General features: G+C 38.1%; 1 protein-coding gene across 2 annotated transcripts in view; it reads left to right on the top strand.

The window, feature by feature from the left end:
* The window catches only part of SNX29 (sorting nexin 29), a 103,271-nt gene extending 91,471 nt beyond the window's left edge, over window positions 1–11,800 (top strand). Inside the window, exons 21-22 of one of the 2 annotated variants that reach the window (XM_064389975.1) lie at window positions 5,747–5,781; window positions 6,324–6,458. In XM_064389975.1, coding sequence (XP_064246045.1) covers window positions 5,747–5,765 — 19 coding nt within the window. In that variant the 3' untranslated portion in view covers window positions 5,766–5,781; window positions 6,324–6,458. Of the gene's footprint in view, window positions 1–5,746; window positions 5,782–6,323 lie in introns of both variants that reach the window. The other variant, XM_064389973.1, reaches the window with a different exon arrangement.
* Window positions 11,801–12,790: the final 990 nt, after the last annotated feature.

The following is a 12,790-nucleotide window of genomic DNA, read 5'->3' as shown; positions in this document are numbered from 1 at the left end:
CAGGAGCTGTGTGCTCCCCAGCCCGTGGAAAAACAGGACACTGGAACTGCTGCTCTTCCCGAGTGCTGAAATTAGGGGGTGTTGAAGGCTGAAAGTCTGATGTGCTAAAGTAAGGCAGGAATATGTGCCAAGTTTTTTACTGTCATTAGTCTGAGTACATTAGTGAGCTCAGGATCAGGTAAGTGATAGGGATGAACAGATAAGAAGTATTTTAAGCTTCCAGATTTTTCCTCTCAGTGATACTGGCAAAATTAAGCAAATTGGAGGAGATGTTATAAACCTTTTTTTTATTATTATTTTTATTTTTTTCCCAGTGCTTGGCATGGAACAGGATTAATTATTTGCATTTTGTGTGCTAAGTAAACTGGGTGTGGAGAGCTCAGGGGTATTAACACTTAACTCCTTTTGCTGGCTTCACTGGCTTTACTGGTGTCCTGGTGCCTGAGAAGACATGTGCTGTAAGCTTTGTTGTTATGCCCAATGCCAATTATATTGATTATATGCTGTTTAAAAGTTAATTTGGTAATTAAATTTGTCTGTCCTCCATGTCAAAACCATTGTGTGCAAACAGTTTGTGAATCTGGGGGAGGAAGTGCCTGGCTGGTCACTGTAATGCACTGCTGCCTCAGCACGTGGAAATTGCTACTTGCCAAACAAAAGTTTTAGTTTATTTTTATGTATATGATGCATTGTGAATCCTAATGCACATCGTCTGTCTTCAGTTTCCTCAGTATCTCAGTATTTTCAATAACAATGTATTCTAGCTGTCTGTGCTTTCCTTAAAGATAATTGCTTACTAGCAGGAAAACCCAAATCCAGGAACTGAACACTGTTCTTCTGAAAGCAAATCTGACCTTTTGTTATTACATAAACAGCCCTGGATCATGTTCTGCTTCTGAACCATTTGTTCATGACATCCCCTTTTGCTGAGCGTGGTGGATGTGCTGCTCACACAGAGCCACCCCTGACAGGAGGAGAATGAGTAGAGCTGAATGTTGGTGATTTCCAGATGGAAATGGATGGAACAGCCAAACTTACTGCCTTTCAACTAGGCAGAGGAATACAAAACCCAAATATATAAGTTATAAATAAATGGAAATCTGTGTGTAGTGGTCTCTGTCTTCCTAGTTAGCTGAGCAGGGGTCGTTTGCCAGAGCACAGTGTTCATGCATTCCCTTATTCTGTCTGGGGCATCACAAAACCTGAGAGAACCATTCCCAAATGCAGAGGTCATTGTGCAGCGGAAAGCCAAGGAATGAGAGTATTAAGTAGAAGTATTGCTTAGATGGAAACTGATGAAAGGTGACCTTTGCAGGGTTCTGAGCCTTTCCTGAGCGAAAGAGTGAATTACACAGATATTATTCAGTTATAGAACTGTTAGATACAGTGACCATCTCCATATGCCAGCTTCAACATGAACTTAGTGGGGAAAAATGTTGTGTTGTCAGAGTTATGTACAGTGCTACGGTTTACAGAAAAATTCAAGCAGCAGTGCAGATGTTGATGAAGAAAGTCTTCATGCTGTTACAGAAACTCAGTTGTAGCATGTGAATGTTCAAGTCAGGGTAATTTGAGTTGTAACAAATGGAAACAATTATGTCTCATTATTTCACTGTGAGAAGAGATCAAATACGTCATGAGTGTAGAAGTGTGTATGTGGAAGTAGAAGGAGCTGTACATTAACTAAGTGGTTGGACAGAGTATTAGAATTAATGCTTTTCATTTCTTGAAATTTCATTTCAGATCTAATCTTGGTGGGAAATGATTATTCAGTTTGTAACCTGATAACTTTGCTCTAATAGTGTCTTCAGGATTTTCAGTGTTGAAGTGTGCTATAGAGGGATTGTCTTTCAATCTCTTCTGTTAATAACTGACTCTTTAAACATTCAAATCAGACATTTATATTAATAAATGGAGATCACAGTTTCTCATTAATAATTGTATTTAATTTCTACAAAATTGGGAGCAGGGGCAGGAAATGTGTCTCCAATTATTTTTACACTTCACCAACTGGAAACAGCTAGGATTTTTCCCAGCTGACTGCAAAGTAGGAGTTAATACAGTATGTGAAATGACTTGGTGAATTCAGAATCTTAGTTAATAATGCCACTAAACAGGTGTCTTATCTGATTTTAATTGGCAGAAGGTGCTGAGGTATGTTGCATTGTCAAGTCAGAATTAGTTCTGTTGTCTGATAAGGATCTCCTGATATGGGCATTGCTTAACAGGACCTTATTGAGGAGCTGCCTACCTGAGCACCACATTAAGTGTTGAGGTTATTACCAGAATTAGATTATTATAATGACTAACTAAGAATTAATAACACAAGAAGCTCACAAAAGTCACCAAATTTACCTGGCATTGAATGCCTTTTTTCATGAGGTGTTTAACATAACTCAAGTGAAACTAGAATTCTGAATGTCTCCAGAGAGGCATTTACGTGTGAGATAGATCTATAGATAGATACATGAAATGCCTGATCCTGAGCTTTGCTGCACTCCCAAGATGTGCTTATTCTGTTCTCTGATCTCTGGCTCATACAAAAGTATTTCCAGTTGCAGATATGTTAAACTATTTTTATCAGAAAATTCTCTCTCTAATTTTATCGTGAAGAATAGGCATTGAGATGGGAAATAAATTTCTTCATGTAAACGCTCACATCAGCCAAGAGAATACTGCAGTTCCATGTACTGAGTATGTAAAGAAAACCTCACAAAATACAGTTTGCATTTGGATACAGGGAGAGCAATAAATCAAAGGTATGAATAAACCAGCAGCTGATGAAAAGGACCAGTTATTTTAAGCTATTTTCTATAGATGCACCTCAGGCAGAACTTGACACCAAGACAAAATCGATGAAACTGAATCGTTTGCCAAACAAACGCTGGGCAGATCAATCAGGAATGCTTAAAAGCTAAACAATGACCCGGTGGGAAGGAGGAATTGATTGCCTCAGCAGGTTGCTTTTTTCTTCAGAAGGGGCCAAGGTGAGGATGTAGAAAAGAACTTGAGCCTTTAATAGGTGGACATTTCACTGCTGAACAGGGCAGTGCCTGGTAAGCCTCCCTGCTAAGGCTTCTGTGGCTCAGAAGGAACAGAATGAAAAGCAGAATGTTTTATTAAAGCCAAACAGGGGTAGCTGGGACAGGTGTAGGCTTAGATGAATTGTGAACTTACCTCAGGGACCTGGGGAAGCAGGGCTGGGAGAGTTACTGCAGCACAGCTACTCCCTGGTTGAGATTTAGGTATTTTAAATTGGTATTTTAATCTGAGTAAAACAATCAACTAGAGGTGGACCCTAACTCAGCACCCCCAAACTAACATAGGGACTATTTTTAGTGAGTGTGATAAATGAGAGGATCTGCAAACCTCGTAGGTATTGGCTTATTCTTCCTTCTTCATCCCAAACACTGGGTGCAAAAAGATTTGTCTCAATTCCATCTTCATGTGCATTTGCCAGAAATACAGACAGAATAATTTTAAGGTCTTCATGCTTCTGCCCAGGAGTTGGTGGAATATTTGACCAGTTGAACTGTCAATACATTTATAAAGTGTTTTGGTTAGTGCCAGAGACTTTATAGATATTGTTCTACCTCTAGGCCAGAACTAAATTATTAAATCTAATAACAGGAGACAGAACAGAGGGGAGATGACTCTTTCCCTCCTACTTGCTCACCATGTGTTTTGGGTTGGTCATTTTTGCAAGAAAGCCAGAGCTGAAGCAGGCAAGTGAGATGGGTGGTTCTCCCATGAAAAGGGGGCTGAAAGACTCTTAAATTTATGACTCTTTTGATACTTGAAACTTTTCCCCCATAGAACATCTGTTTCCATGGAAGTTGATCAATTCAATTTCAGCTCCAGTTTTCTTTTCACGCTGGATGCATGAAGCTGTAATTCCTCAGATATACATTGATTTCTGTAAACCTACATTAGATAATGATGTGTCTTAGATTGTCATTATAAAAATTAGCTAAGACGTTTAAGATAAATTAATCTCTAATTTAGTTATTAGATATATCATGTTGTGGAGTAGCATCATTTAAATTAGCAGAATTGCTTGCAATTTCTGTCCTTTGCTCACAGACACTGGTGTTCATGTAATTACCCTAAGTGACCTGATTACCTCAGCCCTGCCAGACTGAAATTAATTCATCTCTCTTCATTTTAGGGGAACTCCTTCTGCCCCTTTTGCCCTTTTCCCTCTGAATAGCTTTGCTCCATTGGGCTGGCACTGATGTCGTTTTGGGGACGTGCCAGCAGGAGGAGCTTGTGCATTAAAATGTGCTTTCCATAAAGCAATCACCAAATTACAGTAATTGCACTCCACTCGTGCTCTCTGCTGCAAGGTAAACCCCTTGTACCTGCCAAGGATCCCCGTGTGCCTCAGACAGCCAAAGCTCTGGCAGCAGTGGCCATCGTGCTGCTGAATTGACCCATTTTAGATTGAGCAAAGCCCAGTGAGGTGAACATTTAATTTTATTCCATTATGTGTTTGATATTTAGATTATTTTACGTTTAAATGTTCTGAAAAATACATATCTTAAAACACAATCACAACCCTCTGAAGTCAATGTCACATGCTTTCTTTTACAAGCATTACAGTATCAACACTGCATTGCTCAATTTTATAAATAGTATAAAAATTATGAGTAATAATATTCATGTTACTAAAAGAAATCCATGGTAATGAGCACAGCTGAAATTGGATTCACATGATCAGAATTCTCTACAGCAACTTAGATAGCATTGCTGAGTTTTCAGAGTAAGAAATCGTAGGGCCACTGTTGGAAGTCCAATTATCCTTGGCTACCAAGAATTAATAACATAGGCTAAATTAATTTTTAATATTTTTATTTTAGTGACAAGGAAAATAAGGAATTAAAGATCTAACTTATTAATCTGGTTATTGAAGGAGGATGTATGCCACAGGTATTTTATGCATTTTTTCACATGAAGAACTTCTTAGTTACCTTGGAAGACTAAATACTATAATAGGAATGTGGTGAATCTTGATTTAGGAAAATCTTTTATTATTTTAACTAAAGCTATTTCAGAGTTTTCTGCTTAGAAATTTAGATCAGTTAAATACTCTGCCATTAAAAAACCCCACAAAACTTTATTTTTTTTGTTGCTTAGCATCAGAACTGAACATAACATTTCCATACTGGTTTTTTTCTCTTCCCTTTGTGGGGTCAGCTGTGTGTGCACTGTAGTTCTGAAGCCAGTGGCAGGGCAGGACAGCTGCCCTTCTTGCAGAAGTGCTGTGCTGCCTGCAAGAGACTTTTCCAGTCCATCCCAGGACTCATTAAAGGCGTTGGCTTTGCTGACATCTCTCCATGTGGGTGCTCCAAACGCCTCGGTGGGGCCTGAGTGTGCCTGTGGCTCTGCAGGAGGGACTGACCTGGGTGTGAGCAAGGGCACTCTGCAGGAAAAGAATGCACAGAGATCTTTGGGGATTGTCTTAAAATATATCTGTGTTTGTTTAATATGGCTGGAAGTGCAGATGAGCAATTTCTCCTTTCTGGACTCGTTACCACAGTCTGAAGATAGGTATTATAAAGTTGGGGTTTTTCACTTAGGAAAATAAGCTTGGCTTTGTGTGTTGTGTAATTTTATTGCTTTGCTGAGTTGCTAAATGCAAAACTTAGTTTTATTTATTGATTTGTGTGTAAGTAGTTTAATTAAAAACCATGTGGAGTCCTGTAAAAGAATGGCAAAAGTACAATGCTATCCCTTTATACTGTAGTTTTCCGAGGAGTCTATAGCCTGAATATCACCTAGGTAAGCTGGAATTTTCTGTTACTGCTTGTTTTGAACTTAATGTACTTCTTCTCAGAGTCTTTTGCAAAAGGCTCATTCATGTAAGACTGCAGTCTGTTGTGGGTCAGGAGAGACTGAAGAATTCAGGGATGTATTACCAATGTACTTCATCATGTAACGATACATCCATCCATGATTAGAGGATTGTTAATTGAGCATCATCCAAGCTCGTCTATTTTGCTTGTACTTTTATCACTTCAAAATGCTTTTCCCACCATTTCTGATCTGCAACTCATAGAGATCCGCTTTTATCCTGTAACTTGCAATCTTCATAAAGTATTGAAAGTTCTACTAGTTGTCATTTCTGAAAGAGCCCATTTTGTAATTCACACTTGAGACACCAGTAGAAAGAATGCAATTCCGTGGTGTTGAAGATGTGTGCTGTACTTCGCAGTCATGTGCCAGGCTCTCATAACATCTGCTTTTCCATGTTGGAAGTAACCACACACCAACTGACATACAACATAAATGAGCTGTTCTGTGTTTATTTTTTGTCTCCCTAGCGATATCCCACCCTCCGGAGAGGCAGTGAGCAAAAGCAGTCGCTCCAGGGTGAGCAGCCGCTTCCCCAAGCTGTCCCGCAGCCAGCCCAGGGAGCCGCGGAGCCTGGAGCCGCAGAGCGGGGACCTGTGACCCCGGAGCTGTCACCGGGCAGCGCCTGCTCTGTGTTCTGCGAGTCCTTCCCAGCCTGTATGTACAATGTAAGCTCCTGGAGAGACTACAGCTGCATCAACTTAAATCCTGAAAAGAGACATTCATTACCAAGGGTCATATCCTGATTAACTCCTTTGGAAGGCAGTAATCACTTTCTCAAAGGATACGAGGGCTCTTCACGAGAGCTCGGCGAACGGATCGGCATTTCCTTTGTTTTGTAAAGCTGCACTGCACAAATTCTTCTTTGTTCCTCTGAAGTCCTTCTGTCACAATGAATTCCTTGTTTGTATTATGTTGTCCCTTTTCCATGTACAGTTTTCTGTTCCAGAGAGACATGGGCTTCATGTCAAGACAATTTTTTTTCTCCTTAGAAGAAGCTTTATGATTATCACTACTTAATATGTCAGAAGGATGCGCTTAAAAGAACCTCACTAATTTATTACCTTTTGTAAATAGAAAGACTGGGTTGTTTTGTTTTTTTTTTATTGTCAACCTCTGACACACAAAGGTTTTTAAAAAACTTCACAATGTAGATGATGAGAAAAACATTACAGGTGAAAAAATAGCTTTTGTACATTTCTAGATAGATACTCTCAATAGCATTCATCTGTGGGAAGTAATTCTTTAAAATCAGAGAATGTAATTATTTTTAGTGAAATTTCAGTCTTGCTGCAAGGCAGGTGCAATATTATTCATTTCTACAAACCACCACAAGGATACACAAAATCAGTGTGGTATAAAACAGTGCTTTTAAGTCTTGGATTATATTTTGTTACTAATTTGTTGCTTATGTTACAGAACAGTCCATCATTAACAGGGCAGGGTGGAATTAATCTGATTTGTGATACCCTTCACATGGTGATACTTAAAAATTGCCTGTAATGAAAGTGCCTGTTACCCATCACCTCTTATTGAAAAGTAATTTGTAATGCTACTACTGTAAGAGTAACTAAAAAATTGACAAGAATTGTTACAAGTGATGGAAGTCCTGACATGGATTAACTGGAATCCAGTTCAGTGTCCATTAGCTGCACTGCCATAGGCAGTTAATTATGTTTTAGCTATCTTCTCCTCTTCATTATGTTTAAGCAGTGTATGTTCAAATTTTCTATCAATTGTGTTCTAGTTTTCCTTTATGTAAGAACATCTTTGCTCTCAGAAGGTCTTTTGGATAATGTTACTTAAATTGATGTATCTTGTCATTTTATTATCCATTCATTATGTTAAATTTTCACATCTTATATTATTCTCCAGGAAAAAACAAACTGATGATTAATAACAGATTTTGTACCTCAGTGCTTTACTAAAGTTCCAGCACAGTGGAACTTGTGTTCTGCAGTGCTGTGAGCAGGGAGGGCTGTTCAGGTCAGGGGTCACTCGTTTCCAGTGGCACCTCTCGGGTGAGAGAGGCTTTGTTACCCACAGGGAGTGGCACCAGCGCTGCTGGGCGGGACCCACGTGCTGCATTCCCAACCCTGAAATATGGAACTTGCAGAGTGCACTCAGCGGCAAAAGGTGCAGGGAGGAGTGGGAGTCACTCTCCAGGTCAGAAATTTCCGTGGGTGAAATACCACTAGGTAAAATCACATCACAGAAATGAAACAGTATTTCCCAGTCAGTAAGAGATGTCAGTTACCACACAGACAAAGAGGAAAGCCCAGAGGCCGGCCTGGGAGCTCACTGCTGCGTGTTCATTAACAAATTAATTACTGTTGGTGTTTTGTGTTAGTTACAGTGGGACACTCAAGAAGAAAGGAAAGTGTGTAGATTGGCAGTTAAGTAGCTTCTCCAAACTCTTCGGCCTGATGCAGTGCTGATGATTTAACTTGTCTTTGTTGGAAAGAGAAGTAGCTGTAATGATGGTCCCACTTTGAAACAATTTTAACTCATTTTTCAGAAAGTGGAGACTTGGTTAGTAGAAATAGAGCACATATACTAACACTGAATTGCAAGTAAATTTGAAAGAAAACACTGTGTGGAAACCTTTGTGATGTATCTGTTACGTGAAGCTGTATTCATTTTCAAGAAATAATTCACGGATTCAAGTACTTATTCAGCAAACTACAAATGGTAAGAAATTTCATTTACTGCAGACTGAATTTCTTTTTAGTTTTTTAAAAGGACTTTTTTGTATCTGCATTTGGCTCTTAAAATTATTTCATTCCTGATTATCTTGCTTCTTGTAATTTTTAAAGTATGTATGTAGATCACATAAAGATACTAAACTTGTTTACCATGTACAAATTGCTCTTTGTTAACTTTAGCTGAATTGTGTATCAGCTGCTAAGATGACAGTCTGCAAACATTGTTCACTTGGTGATACAAGATACCATCATGGGTGCATCACTAATCCTTTTAAAAGCGCTGCTAAAATCCTAGGAAATAATCAAACGAAAGCCTTTCTTCACAAGGTGGGATTCCCACTTTATGTCCCTGGTTATGTTGAAGACTACAGAGGTGCCTGCATGAGTGCCAGTAGGTGCCTACTGACAGGAATGCCCAAATTTTTACCACCTCTAGACATTCTGAAAGGTCCTGTCTTAGGATCCTGTATATCTGTTACAAATCCCACTTCTGTTCCTTCACCAGAACCAGCAAAGCCTCTTGAAAGAGTTGACCAGTTGGTATTAAGAATCCCAAGTAGGTGCATTATTAGTCTGAAATACCTGTAGCAATGATTCTGCCAGTGGAATGATTTTATCAGTTTATCCTGTTCACCCAATTCCATGCAGTTACAATTTTTGTACAGCTCTAAACTTCCTTTGGCTGACTCACAGCTCTTCAACCTCTGTCTGTGCTCAGTGGGCGGCTCACAATGAGCTGCTGGGTTCATTACTAATGAATTATTAATTAATTCATTACTGACCCTTCCTGCTGGCACCAGTGGCCTGTGCTGTAATCCCAGGACTCGGACTCGGGACAGGCTGGGCCCTGGAGCTGTTCCTGGCTGGTAGAGCCAGCCTGGAGCAATTTGTGGTCTTGTTAGCATTTTATTCCTGCTTTGTCTTCAGATCCAGGGCTTCTCCTCTGCATCCTTTAGTGAGTGTTCAAAATAAACTGTAAAAAAGTGGCACAACTTCTACTGCAATGCTGCTGTCCAGTCACCTCCACCATAAACCATTCCCTGAGAAACACAGAGCAGACAGAGCTCTTCCAGCTTTTGCAGATGTCTCCATCAGTATTCACAGACTGAGTGTGGTTTTTCAGTATCTCATTTATTTAGAGATTCTCTCACTCATTATAGAGAATGCAATGTGTCGACTTGGCTTTTGCAAATTAAATCAAAGTTCTCAATAATAATAATAGTAATAAATCTTCAAGGTTTATATGAGGCATGATATTGACATAGTTATAAAGGCTTAAATTGATATGTCCATTAAGTCACATATTCTTAGGTAGATAATAATTTCAAAGCCAGTCTTTTTAATGGAATATATTGTTGATGTGATAGTTGTAATCAAATTATGTTACCTTACAGAATCTACTGCAAGTCATAAACCATTGTGATTGAATTAATACAAGCATTTAGAGAAAGAACAGAATGGTATTAAAGATTACTGGCTCAAAATTGTGACCTATTGCTAAGGTGGGGTGTTTCTTTGTAACAGTCATGTTTTATTGTACAGAATAATATCTACATGGTAGCTGTCAAATTAATTAATACAAACCCACTAACAATGGGGTTGACTGACTCAGAGCAGGAAGCTAATAATAAATGAGACTTGGTGAATCCCCAGTGAACTAATGATGCTTCAGCCAGGACATATTAATAATTAAGAACCTGGTATTTTGTTACCAGAATCAGTAATTGGTGCTTTCTGATACTGATGCCATTATTTTTCCTTCAAAGAATGCAGGGATCTCACTTCTGCAAGAAGTTTTGTGCCATTTCAAAGGTTCAAACCCCAAAACATTTTTCATCCAATGTCTTGGAATTCTGGGTACAGACAATATATACCTGTGGATAGAAATACAGTTACCTGCTGGAAATGACAGTGAGAAACCTGTGGAACAGCTGTTTAAAAGGAAAAAACCAAACAAACTTTTTGACCAAATCCTGCTGCTATATACCCTTGCAACTCTTGGAACCAGCCTTGGGCTCTTCCAGCTGGAACTCTAGGATACATGGAAAGAAACCTGTTCCACACACAAACACATTTTTCTCCTTGGAAACAACAGTAATGCTTCTGAACTGGATCTTGGGTCACTTCTGGAAAAGTGTTTAAACAATTCAAGAAAGTAAAGGGTTTCCCTCCTTCATTTTCTATAGGTTAGGGTATTTCAGTCAGCACCCTGCATCACATGGAACATTAACTTGATTATTATTTTGGAAGTTTGGTAGTTTCACAGCATTCTGTATTCGAAGAACCACTTTACTATAGGAAAATATCTATATAAAATACAAAATTTATTTTAAAATATTGATTAACCTGCTTTGTGTTTCACATTTTGAATGGAAGATAAACCACTTGTTCTACAGTGGTGTGACACTGTACATTTCAATTTATTTCTCACTCTACACTAACTGTACTTTTATGATACAGTTATAGAGAACTTAGATTATTTATAAATTCCTTCTACAAAAATTAGGAGAGTATACCTCTAATCAATATTGATGACTTAGTATTTCGTTCATAATGGCATGAATTTATTCTAGACAACAGCACTGAAAAATGTTAGAAAGGAATGACTTTTCCAAAATTACAAATTGCTGCAAATAACTGGACTTAAAAAAAAACCAACTGTTTTTTATCACATCAGAACAGAATTTATTGCACTCCCCTGTAGGGGAATAAGTTCCTTTAACAAAATTTCAGGAACCATCTCCATGCCATGACAGTAGTTAAACTGTGAGAAGTGGTTTTTTTTGAGTATTAATCATTTAAGACACTAAACATTATAAAAGTGTAAGCGTGGTTGAAAATACAGCTCTGAAAGGCTGTGCTTTACCTTCTTGGTTAACACTGAGATGAAGAACTCAGTGTCTTGGATGTGGGACCAAACCTGTTGGCAACTGAGGAAGCTGAATTTCCTTCTTGACTTAGGGGAGGGATTTTTTTGGTTGTTACTATTAAACTGTAGAAAAGATATTAATTAAGCATATATATGTACAATATTCACATGAGTATTAATAAACTGTAATATTATTTTAACTTGCTATGCTAATGTTTACATAATACAATTTTTAAGCAAATGTATATATATAAAATTTTCTAAACACTTTCTTGTTTTTTTTTTAATATCCTGTGGTAATTTTATTGTAACCAGGTTAAAGTATGCTACTTTACCAAGAAGAAAATAAAAAAAATAACATCTTTTCTTTGAATAGAGTGTTTCTGCATCCTATTTGTCCTATTCAGCTTTTTTGTAATTGCTTCTTTGATTTATGTTAATTTTTACAATGTGTTTCTAGAATGAGGTATGTACATAACAGACTTTGTTAAAATCTTATTTGTTCACATGAGAAGTAGTATTAATTGAAAGTCATCTCAAACATTTCAGTTTATAATCACATTAGATAAATCACTCAAACAGGAAGGCAAGCAATGCCAGGAAATTCCAACACTTTTGTGGGGTTTGGCTTTTTTACATTCAGAGTCCACATCTGAATGTTTTATTTCCTTTTATTGCAGCATGATACAGTTGGCAATTCATATCCAGTTCATCACTGTATCATAATTGGCACTTTCATATCCAGTTCATAACTGGCTGCTTCCGTATCATGTGAAAAAGGAAGTTTTAAAAAGGAAGTATTATGTGCATTTAATCAATTTCCACCAGACAAAGCTGTAGTTTAACAAAAATAAAGTGTTGGTAGATTCCTCATACTCGCAGAATAACCTGCTGGTTAATTGAATTACAATTCTTCAAGCCACTGCCATTCTAGAGCAATCTAATTAGTTGAACTCGTCATGTTAAAAAAAGACACTTACTATAAAATTCACAGTGATGCTTATCTCTGTCTTTTAAAACCTGTAGCAGGTTAGGTGTCATTATGGAAGTTAGATGACAGAAATTTTAATTAGTCTTGGCAGTCCTTAGGATTTTGTTTTTGATTTTCATATCTCAGTGACTTAAGATGATAAAGAAAAATTATGCTATAAGCTTTAAATTAATAGTTTCAGGCAAAGGGTTTTTTTTCATTTTTTGTCTGCTTAAGGTACTAGAGCACAAATGGCCCCAGGCTGCTGATGGGGACTGTATGGCCTGGAGATCTCCCTGCACCAGGCGTGGAGTTTCAGCCCTGCAGAAGGAGTGTCTGTTCCCAGTGGGAGTTTCTTGGCCACTTGAGCTTTATTTCCTGCCCACCAGCACT

Source organism: Passer domesticus, chromosome 15 (assembly GCF_036417665.1).
Source record: "Passer domesticus isolate bPasDom1 chromosome 15, bPasDom1.hap1, whole genome shotgun sequence".
Classification (NCBI taxonomy): domain Eukaryota; kingdom Metazoa; phylum Chordata; class Aves; order Passeriformes; family Passeridae; genus Passer; species Passer domesticus.
The sequence above is the reverse complement of the archived record's forward strand: the minus strand, read 5'-3'. Positions and strand labels throughout refer to the sequence as shown.